At 38.6% G+C, this 13,413-nt stretch overlaps 1 protein-coding gene across 4 annotated transcripts in view; it reads left to right on the forward strand.

The window, feature by feature from the left end:
- Window positions 1–10,214, forward strand: part of LOC307175933 (DNA repair and recombination protein RAD54B) — a 97,946-nt gene extending 87,732 nt beyond the window's left edge. For 2 of the 4 annotated variants that reach the window (XM_079901657.1, XM_079901660.1), the window contains 6 exons: window positions 1,182–1,443; window positions 2,962–3,028; window positions 3,216–3,413; window positions 6,568–6,807; window positions 7,529–7,682; window positions 10,013–10,214. In XM_079901657.1, coding sequence (XP_079757783.1) covers window positions 1,182–1,443; window positions 2,962–3,028; window positions 3,216–3,413; window positions 6,568–6,785 — 745 coding nt within the window. In that variant the 3' untranslated portion in view covers window positions 6,786–6,807; window positions 7,529–7,682; window positions 10,013–10,214. The remainder of the gene's footprint in view (window positions 1–1,181; window positions 1,444–2,961; window positions 3,029–3,215; window positions 3,414–6,567; window positions 6,808–7,528; window positions 7,683–10,012) is intronic. The other 2 variants (XM_079901658.1, XM_079901659.1) reach the window with 2 other exon arrangements.
- The last annotated feature ends 3,199 nt before the right edge of the window (window positions 10,215–13,413 follow it).

Consider the following 13,413-nt stretch of genomic DNA (forward strand, 5'->3'; position numbering starts at 1 on the left):
TTATTTCCTTAAAATTGTCTTCTGTTTCCTCCATTGCTCTGTTTTATTCATGTTTCTTTTTTTCTGTTTATTCGTTTTGGTTTCTATTTTTCGTGTTGGAGGCTGGCTTCAAGTAGCTGGTGGCCCTTGGTGTCCATTTATATTTAAGAGTAAGGCAGTAAAACACTAACTGAATGCTCTGTGTGCATGGGCAGGGCTTGTGGACTGCTGACCTGCGTTAGGTAACAGATAGCGAGCTGGCTTTTTTATTTGGGGATTCCCTATCTGTGGACCTTTTCTCTGGGGTCATTCAAATGAGTCATTCTAGAGGTGAATCTTCCAATAATATCTTTCTTGGGGTGTGGAATGCTTTGCTGCTGGTGTTCTGGGAGTTGGCAGAAAAGGGGGACTGGAATCTTACCATCCATTTTGCAGACCTTCATTTTGGTTTGTCACTATATCCCTGCCTTCTAGAGTTCCCTGGTCTAAGTTTCTTTGGTTTACTTTCTCCAGAGAATAAACATTCTAGTTGAGAAAGAAAAGTCAACTAGTTACATGGGATGAGGGCCTGAGTTCTACTTACCAGTGCTCTTGTAATAGCCCCAGTCTAAACTCCTTTCTTCTGAGCTGGCTTTACGAGAGTATATGGTGTTAATGAACTTGTACCTGTTTCTTATTGGAATCTCTCTCTTTGGGCACTTAAGTTTCACTTTCTCTGTACTCCTAAGCAGGTCACCATTCCACTATTCTCTGTTTTCATATATAAATGTCTCCTGTTTCATTAAAGATAGAGTTTGTCTTTCTGTTTCTTATTCTCCTGCTGTTCTTAGGGTGACTTAAGAGAGGTAAAGAAAGCAGAAAATTCTTTACTCCACTATCTTGATGCTGGAAGTCTCTTAGATATTGACTTTTTTTTTTGGCCACGTGGCTTGTGGGAATCCCAGCTCCCCAACCAGGGATTGAACCTGTGCCCTCGGCAGTGAGAGTGCAGAGTCCTAACCACTGGATGGCCAGGGAATTCCCTCTTAGATACTGATTTTAAAATTGAATTTGAAGGAGAATGTGTGTTTTAATTGTACAAGGTCATTGTTGGATGTTCTATAAATATCAGTGATAGTATTATTGTGGTATTTTCCTTCAATTAAAAAAATCTAATATTGCTTTTAAATTGTGTATAAAGATTCTTTCTTTTTGATTGACAGGGTGGTGTTGGTATCCAACTATACACAAACCTTGAATATTTTACAAGAAGTATGCAAGCGTCATGGATATGCTTATACAAGACTTGATGGACAAACACAGATCTCTCAAAGGCAACAAATTGTTGATGGCTTTAATAGTAAATACTCTTCTGATTTTATTTTTTTGTTAAGTTCAAAAGCTGGTGGTGTGGGACTTAACCTTATTGGAGGATCTCACTTAATTCTCTATGACATTGATTGGAATCCAGCCACTGATATCCAGGTAGGACTGTTTATGTATTAAACAAACATTATAGAATGCCTATGGGGGATACAGGGCCTGCTGGGGATACGAGGATGATGATGATGTATAATAACTGCTGCATATTGAACCCTTATTTTGTATCAGGCACTCTGCTAAGTGCTTTACATCTGTTTAATCTTCACAATAACCCTACAAGTGTGGATATTCTAAGCCCTGTTTTACAGATGAAGATATGGAAGTTTGTTCTCAGTCACATAGCTTATAAGAGGCAGAGCCAGGATTCACACCCAAACCTGTTATGTCTCCAGGCTCTAATATACTGTGTAGTTGGGCCTTCAGGATCCTCATGACCATCAGGGGAAGACAATAAAGTGTTACAGGTGCTATGATCAGCGTTTGTGCAGGGTATGGTAAAGATATAAAATTAGCTTATTTAAGGAAATATTTCAGCAGCAGCCTTTGGTTTTCTTCAGAATACAGTCCATTTTCATGTATTTTGAGATTTCTACCTATGGATTTGCATCTCATATGGTATCTGTGTTAGGAGACCTGGAGACAACCCTCGGGTTCAATGATTCACTAGAAAGACTCACAGAATCAAGAAAAACAGCTATATTCATAGTTAAGTTTTATTACAGTGAAAGAATACAGACTAAAATCAACACAGGTAGAAGGTGCATAGGGTAGAGTCCAGGAGAGACCAGGCACAAGCTTCCAGTTGTCCTTTTCCACTAGATTTGTATGGAACAACACTTAATTTTCCCAACATTAATGAGTGACAACACATGGAATATTGTCAACCAGAGAAATTCACTTGAGCCTTGGTGTCCAGAGTTTTTGTTGGAGGTCAGTCATGTAGGCATGGATACCTGTGTGACTGACCTTAGTTGCTCAGTCTTCAATCCCTGCAGAGGTCAACTGGCCCAAGTCCCCACCTAAATCACACTGTTAGCATAAACTACTTGGTGTGGCCCAAGGCCCCAGGTAAACTAAGAAGCTCTTATCGGGCAGGATACTCCAGGGTTCCAGGAGCTGGTTGAAGGCCAGACTTTTCTTTGGAATGTGCAAGGTTTGAACATCAACCTTTTACTGTACAGTATCATTGATAAATCCTAACACCACAGAGATCTACATAGAGCCTGAGCTGATTGCAGGTATCCTAGGGATTCCTTAGGGGTGAATCATTAGCCTCTTGGACTGAGAATAAACCCTCCATGCTATGCTATACTTGATTCTTTGCATTCTTACTGCCCAAACTCACTGTCCCATTTTTTGATGCAGATAGACCCTCTCACTGTTGCATGGCACCCTGTAATTATTTTACAGTACCACAGTGAGTGTTCATTCATCCCTTTCTTTATCCCAGGAAAAAAATTTGAAGTGGAGAATGCTTAGGTATGCCTGGGCTTTGTTTTTTGAAGCTGTAAGTGAAATCTAGAATTCCTAATCTTAATTGTATTAATGCAGGTTGCTTATGTGGGAAGGTTATCATTAGTTTCTGCTTGTACTCTCAGAATTCTCATTAATTTTCTATAGGCAATGTCTAGAGTGTGGAGAGATGGTCAGAAACATCCTGTACATATTTACAGACTCCTAACCACAGGTAATAACTCTTCAGTGTGACAAAAATGTATTCCCTTTGAATAATTAAAGATTTTTTTTTTGTTAATCTGTGCTTCAGTATCAGGAATAGTTATTTTGTTAGCTAGTATACTAAGAAACATGCTTTACCCTACAAAAATAACAGATGTAAAGATCTGAAGGAAATCTAATGAATGTTTCCTCTTCAGGTACGATAGAAGAAAAGATCTATCAAAGGCAGATCAGTAAGCAAGGTCTTTCTGGGGCAGTTGTAGACCTAACCAAGACATGTGATCATATTCAGTTTTCAGTAGAAGAACTTAAAAATTTGTTCACATTACATGAAAGTTCACATTGTGTTACTCATGACCTGCTTGACTGTGAATGTACAGGAGAAAATTATACAGGTTAGTTGTATTTTAATTGTTATGATGGTAAAGTTAATTGGTCTCCCTTTAGTAGTTGAAAATATTTAAATACAGAATAACTAAAATATTTACCCCTTGCATATGTTAGTTTTCTTTTTTCCTCAGGTCACAGGGCAGCTGCCACATGGGTATTTGAGAAAATTTTAGTTAGAACCTTATTCTTTCAATTTAGCTTCTTATTTCCGAATCAGTTGTGAAAAATTTGGCCTATTGGTAAAATCTTTCAAATCCTGATAATAATGACTTCAGAATTAGGGAAATGTTTTTAATCCTTATTTCTGTTTCACAAAAAACATAACACTTGACAGAATAATCCTACTGTTTATTTTGTGTAGAACTTATTCCTAATGAGGTCATATTTTATGGGGCAGTAAGCATGGGCTGCCATACTTCTCAGTGCTTCATGCACTGCTCGTGCTGCTTAAATGAGGCTGAAAGCGTCAACCCTCCAGAATTAATACCATTCAAATAGGTACTGGATCAGGAGTAGCACTTGAGCAACCAATGTCCAGTAGTTGGAAATCACTTGATAAATTGTGTTGAGATGGGTTTAAGAAGTAAAACTGTATAAGACTAACATGGAAGAATTTACATTTTATATAATCCACACTGATCTTCTCTATAGTATGATTTTTCCATCTTAGTAATTTCTTCTCTTATTATTTCTCTTTTCCCCTGTATTTATCTAAATTTTTTTTTTCTTATTTTCTAAAGCTGAATCCTTAGCTTAATGGCTCTCAGTCCTCTTTTCTGAAATGGGAATTTAAGGCTGTAAATTTTTGTCTAAGCTGAATCTCATAATTTTGATATGCAGTCTTTTTATTATTCAGTTCTAAATATTTTTTTTCCATTATAATTTATTCTTTGGCTCAGAGGTGTTTAAAAGTATGTTTTATGATGTATTTTAGTTTTTGTTATTGAATTTTAGCTACTGCACTGTAGTCACAAATATGGTCTGCATGATATTGATTCTTTGGAAACTATAGAGACTTGGTGTGTGGCCTGGTGTGTTTACTTTGCAAATATTTTTGTACATGAAAAGAATGTGTATTCTCTTAATTACTTAGTTTAGAGTTCGCCATATTAGTCAAATTTTCTGTTACCGAATTAGTTTTTTCTTATTTTACAGATTTAAAAATTTACTAATTTAACTGAAAAATTGATAATATATTTACCTGTCTCAACTATTTAAAAATATAAAATGTATATGGTGAAAACTCTTCCTCCCATAATGCCGTCATCTGCCTAGTTTCTAGTCCTGCTACCCTATGCAAAACCAGTATTATTAGTTTTATGTGTATCCTTCTAGATATATTTTTCTGCATATGCAAGGAACTCTTGCCCAGTTTTCCCCCCAATAAAGGGTAGTGTAATATGTGTATAGTTCTGTACCTGTTTTATTTAATAGTATCTTGAGATCTCCCCGTATCATTAAAGAGTTTCCTCATTCTTTTTTTCTCTCAGCTATATAATCCTCCCTTGTATGAATAGACCATAATTTATTTATCTGACCTTACAGCTGTATAATTAGGTTCTTTCCAGTCAGTATATATCTTTATTCGTACATCTTTTTCCATATCTTCAAATATCTCTATAAGGTAAATTATCAGTGTTGCTGTGTCAGAGAATGTGTGCATTTGTAATTCTGATAGATCTTGCTAAGGTGCCCTCCACTGGGGATTGTATCATTTATACCCCACCAACAATATACTATTTCCCCACAGCTTTACCAGTTTAGGATTATCAATTGTTTGGATTTTTGCCAATCTGATAGTAAAAAAAATGGTATATTGGTCTAGTTTTAATTTAATTTTATTATGAGTGAAGTTGGGTATATTTTCCTATGGTTAAGAGCTGTATTTCCTTTATGTGAACCACCTGCTCATATCATTTGCCCATTTTTCTATTAATGACCTAATTCTGTGTTAGGCATATCTGTTATTGAAAGAGATATGTTAAAATCTTACAGTATGACAGTGGATTTGTCAGTTTCTTGTTATTCTGTCAATTTCTGCTTTATATATTTTGTATCTTCTTTGTAAAAATTTTTTCATTATTATTTATTTATTTTATTATTATGTAGTGATTGCTTTATCCCTGATGTCTTTTGCTTTCATTTTGTCTTTAGTTAACATATAACACTGACTTTTTAAAATTTTTATTGGAGTATAGTGGATTTACGATGTGTTAGTTTCAGGTGTACAGCAAATACACTGACTTTCTTATTGTTAGTATTTGTCTGGTATATCTTTTTCTGTTCTTTTATCTTGAATCTTTCTGTGTCCTTATGTTTTAGGTATCTTTCATGTAAATAATATGAGGCTGGATTTTCTTTTTTATCCAGTCTGATGTTCTCTTTTTTAAAGATTTAATTTTATTTATTTTTGGCTGCATTGGGTCTTCGTTGATGCACGCGGGCTTTCTCTAGTTGCGGCGAGCAGGGGCTACTCTTTGTTGCGGTGCGTGGGCTTCTCATTGCGGTGGCTTCTCTTGTTGTGGAGCACGGGCTCTAGGCACGTGGGCTTCAGTAGTTGTGGCACGAGGGCTCAGTAGTTGTGGCTCACGGGCTGTATAGTGCAGCCTCAGTAGTTGTGGCACATGGGCTTAGTTGCTCTGCGGCATGTGGGATCTTCCTGGACCAGGGCTCGAACCCACATCCCCTACATTGGCAGGCGGATTCTTAACCACTATGCCACCAGGGAAGCCCTTGCTACAGAATATTAATGAGTTTGATTATGGAGTGTTAACCCACATTGTTACAGTTATGTTCTGAATTTGGAAACGTATCTGGCCCCACAGGCTTTTAGGTAAGAAACTGTGGACCTGTAATACATCTCTTTGGATGATTAATTTGTTTAATGTGTATTTCTCCTGCTAGACCATAAAGTCCTTGAAAACAGAGACCATGTCTATTTTTGTTCACCATTTTGGCCCCCATTGCTCAAATCAGCACATTGTAAACAATTTATAAATATTTGTAGAAGGAATGAATTAATTGAATTTGCTTATTTTAACATAAACCATGGTGATCAAATGTAACAAATCATATAAACTCATTACATATTTAAAAAGTATTGTATGTAATAGGATATTGATTGGCCTAAGGATTTCCTCATTGTTTTACTTATTTCAGGTGATTCATTGGAAAAATTCCCTGTCTTTAGAAATTGTCAGCTTGGTACACATCAACAGAAGTCTGACTCCCTGAAACCTGTCTCCATGTCACAGCTGAAGCAATGGAAACATTTTTCTGGAGATCATTTAAATCTTACAGATCCTTTTCTTGAAAGAATAAGAGAAAATGTGTCATTCTTTTTTCAGAATATAACCAATCAAACTACTGCTATATAACCCCCTTTAAAAAATTAATCTAGTAAGTAAATGTAATTTTGGAAAACAAATAGAATTATTTTAATTATAATAATATATTTTATTGCAAAATGTATTATAGTTTTGATATAATAATCAAAACTGAGTTTAACTTTTTGTATATATTCTTAAATATTGAAACATTAAAGACATACTTGTATCATCCTATAATTGTTTATTAATAATTCCGTAATTAATGCAGTTTCATTAAGTAATTTCTAAGGAATTTTCATAAGGAATATTAAAAGGTAAAATGCCCTGTTTCTATCTTTGGGAAATCTAAACTGATTAGGAATATTAGACAGATGTGGGAGACAACTGAAAAATTTGGTAAGTTTAAACTACAGCTCAAAGGAGAAAGAGAATCAGAGACTAGGATTGCTAATGCTGAAGATTCAGTTGGACATAATAGTTGCTGCAGGGCGGTTTGGGTGAGAGTGGTCTGTGGGTTGTGGCAGGACGGGGAGGAGTACTGGACACTTCAAAGCACCGGTTTCTAATCTGGGACTTCAGACTGTAAAGCCATGTCCAGCAAGCATTGTTTGTACTCTGGTTAATGGTTCAGCTACCATCATGTCAAGGGGTTTCTGTAGTAATTTTTGACATTAAGTAGAAAGTTTTAATGTATAAAGCAAGCTTTAGAAGACTGAAGTCTGCAAGGAGAAAGGAGTTACTCACTTAATCTCCAATTGGGGTTTCTGTAATCAGCTTTTGCTTCCTTTTAGGGAAATTTCTTTTAGACTGAATATTGTCTTGAGGTGTTGAATAAAGACTCAGTTGTGTATCATCAAGTCTGAGTTCTTTGGATCTGTGGTGCCATGCCTGGGCACTTGTACATCTAGGATTCATGAACTGGCAGTTTGGGGATCAAGTTTGTCGGTAAGGAAGTAGTCAACTAATAAAAAGCAAAAATGGTGTTTCTTGGCCCTTTGTATATGCCTCTTATATGAGGCTTTGCATATAAAACGTCTTCCAATATGTATCTTGCATCACATATTCTCAGGTGTAAAATCTTAAAAAAAAATGATAAGAGACTAGCAACTTTATTGTCTATCTTAACTGTAGTGGATACTAGTGTGTATTGCCCAGATTGCCCCCTTCAGGACCAATGTGCTCATTTACCCATCTATTGGGGGTGCTGCCTCTGACCACTCATAGCCAGATCTCTCCCTAAGAATATCCCACAGCTGAAAGGAGCTGCCTCGCTCAAGGTTACCCTCCCTCCCCTGGGTGGCTGGCATCCAGTGATTTGTTGTTACAGGGTAGAAAGGCCCAGCCTCCTTGCCTCAATTTGGGACAACCCTTCAGGATCATTCCAGCTCCATAGCTCCTCAGTTGAGGCCGGTGTTGCAGCTTCATTGCAGTCCAGCTTCTCTGTCTTTCCAGGCCTGCTTCCTTCAGTGCGTTACAGATAATCGTGTATTATAAGCTTTGCTTTATACCACATTTGAAAAATAGACCATGACAAAATGAATTACTATTTGTACATTCACAGTGTTGTACAATCATCACTACTATCCATTTTCAGAAGAGAGTTCTCTTCTTAATGTGTCCCTTCCCAGCACTCAAGGCCTCTATCCCAGCAACTCCCTAGTTGACAAATGCAGTGAACTCTTTGCAGTCTTTATCTTGACTTCTGTTCACATTAGGTATTGGTAAACTTCTTGAAATTCCTGCCTTTCTTAATTTTGATTAAATGATTAAACTAATTTGTCATTCCACAGATATTTATTGAGTACCTAGTACATGCTGGACATTGTCTTAGGGGTTATGCCTATAACAATTAAATAGGCAAAGTCTCTGCCCTCATTGTGCTTTCGTTCTAGCACCGTGAGAATAATACACATATATAATATTGTACATGGTGATAATTGCTATGAAAAGAAATAAGCAGAATAAGGGAGATACTAAACAAGGTGGGGATGGGGGTTGCTATTTATATAGGGTAGATTTATGCAGAGACCTGAAAAAACTGAGGGATTGAGAACCATGACATTCTCTGGAAAAAAGTGTTCCAGACGGAAGGAACCACAAGTGCAGGGTCCTGAGACAGGTGAAGGAGTATTCGACATATCTGAGAAACAGCCAGAGGCCGTGTGGAGAAAGTAAGAAGCAAGTTAGAGCTGAGGTGAAAGAGGTAATTGCAATGGGGGATCAAATGTTACAGGGCATTGAAAACCACTTTGAGGGCTTTAGTTTTACTCTGAGGGAGATGGAAAACCTCTGGAAATTGAGCCAAGGAAAGTCATGATCTGAGTTGCTCTGTGATGAGAACAGACTGTGGTGGAAACAATGAGATGAGTTAGGAGGCTCTTGCCATAATCCAGTCAAGAGGTGTTGGTCGTTTAGACCAAGTGGCAGCAGGGCAGTGTTGAATTCTGCATATTTTTGAAGGCAGGGCCAACAAGATACCTGAATGGATTGAGTGAAAGGTATAAGAAAAAGAGAAAAATCATGAGTGATCTTGGAGTCATTTGGAATGATCCAAGGTTTCTGGTCTGAGCCAAAGGAGAAGTGGAGTTGCCAGTTACTGGGATAAGAAGACTGGGAGAGGAGAGGTTTGTGGGGGAAAAGCACAAGTTCACATTTGATTATGTCAAGTTTGATATGCCTATTAGATATCCAGTGGAGATGTCAGATAAGCAGTTTGGTACATGAGTTGAATTCAGAAGCATTGGTCAAGGCTGGAGATAAATTTAGGATTTGTCAGCATGTAGATGGTATTTAATAAAGTCATGAGATTGGAGGATATTACCTAGGTAGTAAGTGTAGCTACAAAAGAGATAGAACGAATATTATAGTGATAAAAATAATAATGGCTAACATTTATTAAGTGTTTATTACTGTGTTCTAAATGCTAAGTGCTTTTAACTCCGCAACGGGAGAGGCCACAGCAGTGAGAGGCCCGCGTACCGAAAAAAAAAAAAAAAAAGAGTACATGTTAACATCTGGGTTACACATACAAAGCACCTCTTCTGTGGTAGATACTCAATTTATAAAAAATTCTCTTCTTTTGTCCATCATCTACTCCTAGTCCTTACCTCTGCTATGTAGCATTTAACATAGTTTGTAACTGTTTATTTACCTTCCTCCCTCTCATGCTAAGCTGAATTCTTTGAGGACAGGGATTTTATCTTATTCATCCTAGTATCTCAGTACCTTTTATAGTCCCTGGTACAAGACAGCTACTTTTTTTTTTTTTTTTGCAGTACGCGGGCTTCTCACTGTTGTGGCCTCTCCCGTTGCGGAGCACAGGCTCCGGACGCGCAGGCTCAGCGGCCGTGACTCACGGGCACAGCCGCTCCGCGGCATGTGGGATCTTCCTGGACCGGGGCACGAACCCGTGTCCCCTGCATCGACAGGCGGACTCTCAACCACTGCGCCACCAGGGAAGCCCAAGACAGCTACTTTTAAGTAAGAAATGAATGAATGAATGAATGAATGAATACTTCATTGTTTTTCCCCCTTAGCTGCCATGATTGGGTTCCTTGCTCAGAGATGTCAGTTCCAGGGTATTTTTTAAGCCAATTTCTGAGCATGGAGCTATGCTTGACACTGAAGAAGGCAGAGCCAGCGATTTTTTTTGCCCTTCTGGCAGCATAGAGATTTCCTTTTTTGATTCCATGATTTCCATCAATCTGCTGCACGAGCTGACAAAAGCTGTCAGCGCAATGGGTATTATTTGAGTTACATACATGATTCATTTCTAATTACACAAATACACCTTTGACACATTCATGTGAAAATCTTGCTCTAAATGACAATATAAATACATTTTAATCACATTCAAATACATTTTAATCACATTCTTATTAGGACTGAACCACTAATGATGAATTAAAACGTGAGCAGCTCTGATCTGTAGAATTCAACTTCCTGACAGCCTATCCATCCATTGAACAGGGTGTACGATAAAGGAACAAGTCAAAAAACCCTGCTGTCGTTTTGTTTCTGAGTATTGCAACCTAGGCGTACATCACATTGCCTGGCAACTTTATTTATTTATGTTAAAAAAAATATTACCCACATCGGGCTTCCCTGGTGGTGCAGTGGTTGAGAGTCCACTTACTGATGCAGGGGACACGGGTTCGTGTCCCGGTCCGGGAAGATCCCACATGCTGCGGAGTGGCTGGGCCCGTGAGCCGTGGCTGCTGAGCCTGCGTGTCCGGAGCCTGTGCTCCGCAACGGGAGAGGCCACAGCAGTGAGAGGCCCGCATACCGAAAAAAAAAAATTACCCACTGATAATACAGTATAATTCTATTTCCAGTATCGCTGTTCATTTTATTTATTTATTTATTTATTTATTTACTTACTTAGGCTGCGCCGGGTCTTAGTTGTGGCATGCGGGATCTTTGTTGTGGCATGCAGAATCTTTAGTTGCTGCCTGCAGGCTTCTTAGCTGTGGCACGCGTGCAGGATCTAGTCCCCAATGCAGGGGTCCCGGGATCGAACCCAGGACCCCTGCGTTGGGAGTGGGGAGTCTTACCCACTGGACCCCCAGGGAAGTCCCTTTCCTGGCAACTTTAATGTTTGTCATATTAATGTTGGCAAGGTTGAAATTCTGTGACTTGCAGCAAACAGCATGTATAACCAGCAGATGGCACTGTTTCTCTGAGTTGGTTCCGAATTAGTATATTGGGCCTTAGAGGGGTTTGTGGACATGCAATTTTTGTTGTTGGAGGAAGGACGCAATTAAGGGGTATTATTTTCTCTTACCTTGTGTGGCACAGAGTTGTTTTTTTTTTTTTTGGTTTACAATAGCTTCCTGTGGCACTCTTCTATAGCTGGTCTGTGTTCTTTGCTTCAAGCCATTACAAACTTTCATCCCCTGAGAGCCCTTGTTGTCCACAAAATCAAAACCAGTTCAGCATACAGCTTTTATGGTAAAAAAAAAAAAAAAAAAAACGGGGAAAAAAATCTTTATTGACGCAGACAGAATGGTTTGTTGGAGTTTGTTACACTTATTTGAAAACCTAAAGTGTTAAATGTAATTTAATCTTTATTAAAAAAATTATAAATCTCTTTGAGTAAGAGATAATGAAAATCCAACAAAGCAGACCAAACAATTCCTTTATTTTTATTTTTTGTGGAAATATCAGCAAATACTAGACATTTTTGAGTAGTTTTAAATATGTTTAATGTCATAGGTAGGGACGTAGCATGGGGTGGGAGGGAAGCTCATTTCAACATCTTATCCCTCATCTTTGCTGTTATCTTTATTTTTATCTTGATGGAAATATTTGGTCCACATAGATGTTCGTACTGTCACAGAACAGTATAGAAATGATATTTTACCATCAATGCAGTTGATTTGATTGTACCACCTATTCTGCTCAGGTCGTTCAGATTGACAAACTCACAAGACACAGTAGGCTGCATCCAGCTCTAGGGTTACTTATATTCAGGATGGGGAAAAAGAAAGCATGTATCGTAAAAGCAGAGCAGAAGTTTCCTGACTCCAGGTAAGACTTCCAAATGTCGCAGCCACTCTGTACTTGGGGTACACGTGGTCATGGGAGATAAGACTGAGTTGGTGTGGACAACCTCAGTTACTGGGAGCCATCAGCCCTGGCGTCCTTCAGCCTTTATGCCCTGTTGAGGTTGGGGAATAAAGAGTCAATATGGAGTCCAAGCTATCCGTTTCATTATCGACAGTAGCTTAGTTGCTGGACTTGGCTTGAGGTCTGTTACCAAGTGAGTGTGATACTGAACTCTATGCTGCCCATGAGGAAATGCTTCCCTGGGAAAGCTATGACATGGAGGCACTAGGAGAGCTTGGGCTTTCTCTGTCTCGTCAAGCAGGAAGGAGGTGGAAATTTTTTTATTGAGGTAAAATTCGCATCACATAAAATTCATCATTGAAAATTTATTGGGGACGTCCCTGGTGGTCCAGTGGTTAAGACTCTGTGCTTCCACTGCTGGGGTCACGGGTTTGATCCCTGGTCAGGGAACTAAGATCCCTCATGCTGCAAGGCACGGCCAAAAAAAAAGAAAAGAATTTATTGAGGTGAGGTTCACATAACAAAATCAATCATTTTAAAGTGAATAATTCACTTCCATTTATTATATTCGAAATGTTGCTTAGCCATCACCACTCTCTTATTCTAGAACATTTTCATCACCCCAAAAAGAAACACTGTGCCTATAAAGCTTTACTCCCAGTGCTGGGGTAGACTGTTACCATTATGGGTCCTCTCATCTGCTCTAAATCAGTGGCAAGGAAAGGAGTGTGACTGAACATTTGGGGTCCTGGAGAGGTTATTCCTCAGGGCGGCTGTGAGAGGAGAGGAGGTATGGGGAGTGATGGATGGTGTGTTGAACAAGGCTTCTAGTCTGACTACTCTGGTCCCTCAACCCACCTCCCAGCTGTCAACATACAAATTCCAGTGGCTTCTAGTACAGGTTTATATTAACTTTCCATTTGTATTAGCGTTCTCTAGAGAAACAGAATCAGTACAGGGTCAGTCTACTTTACTTATAGTCATCTGATTGTAATCTTTAATCATATCTAAAATATACCTTCACCACAGACTTTAGACCAGTGCTTTACTAAACAACTGGGCACCATAGCCTAGCCAACTTGACACAAAATTAACCACCACACCATTC

This window comes from Stenella coeruleoalba (genome assembly GCF_951394435.1).
Source record: "Stenella coeruleoalba genome assembly, chromosome: 17".
Taxonomy (NCBI): domain Eukaryota; kingdom Metazoa; phylum Chordata; class Mammalia; order Artiodactyla; family Delphinidae; genus Stenella; species Stenella coeruleoalba.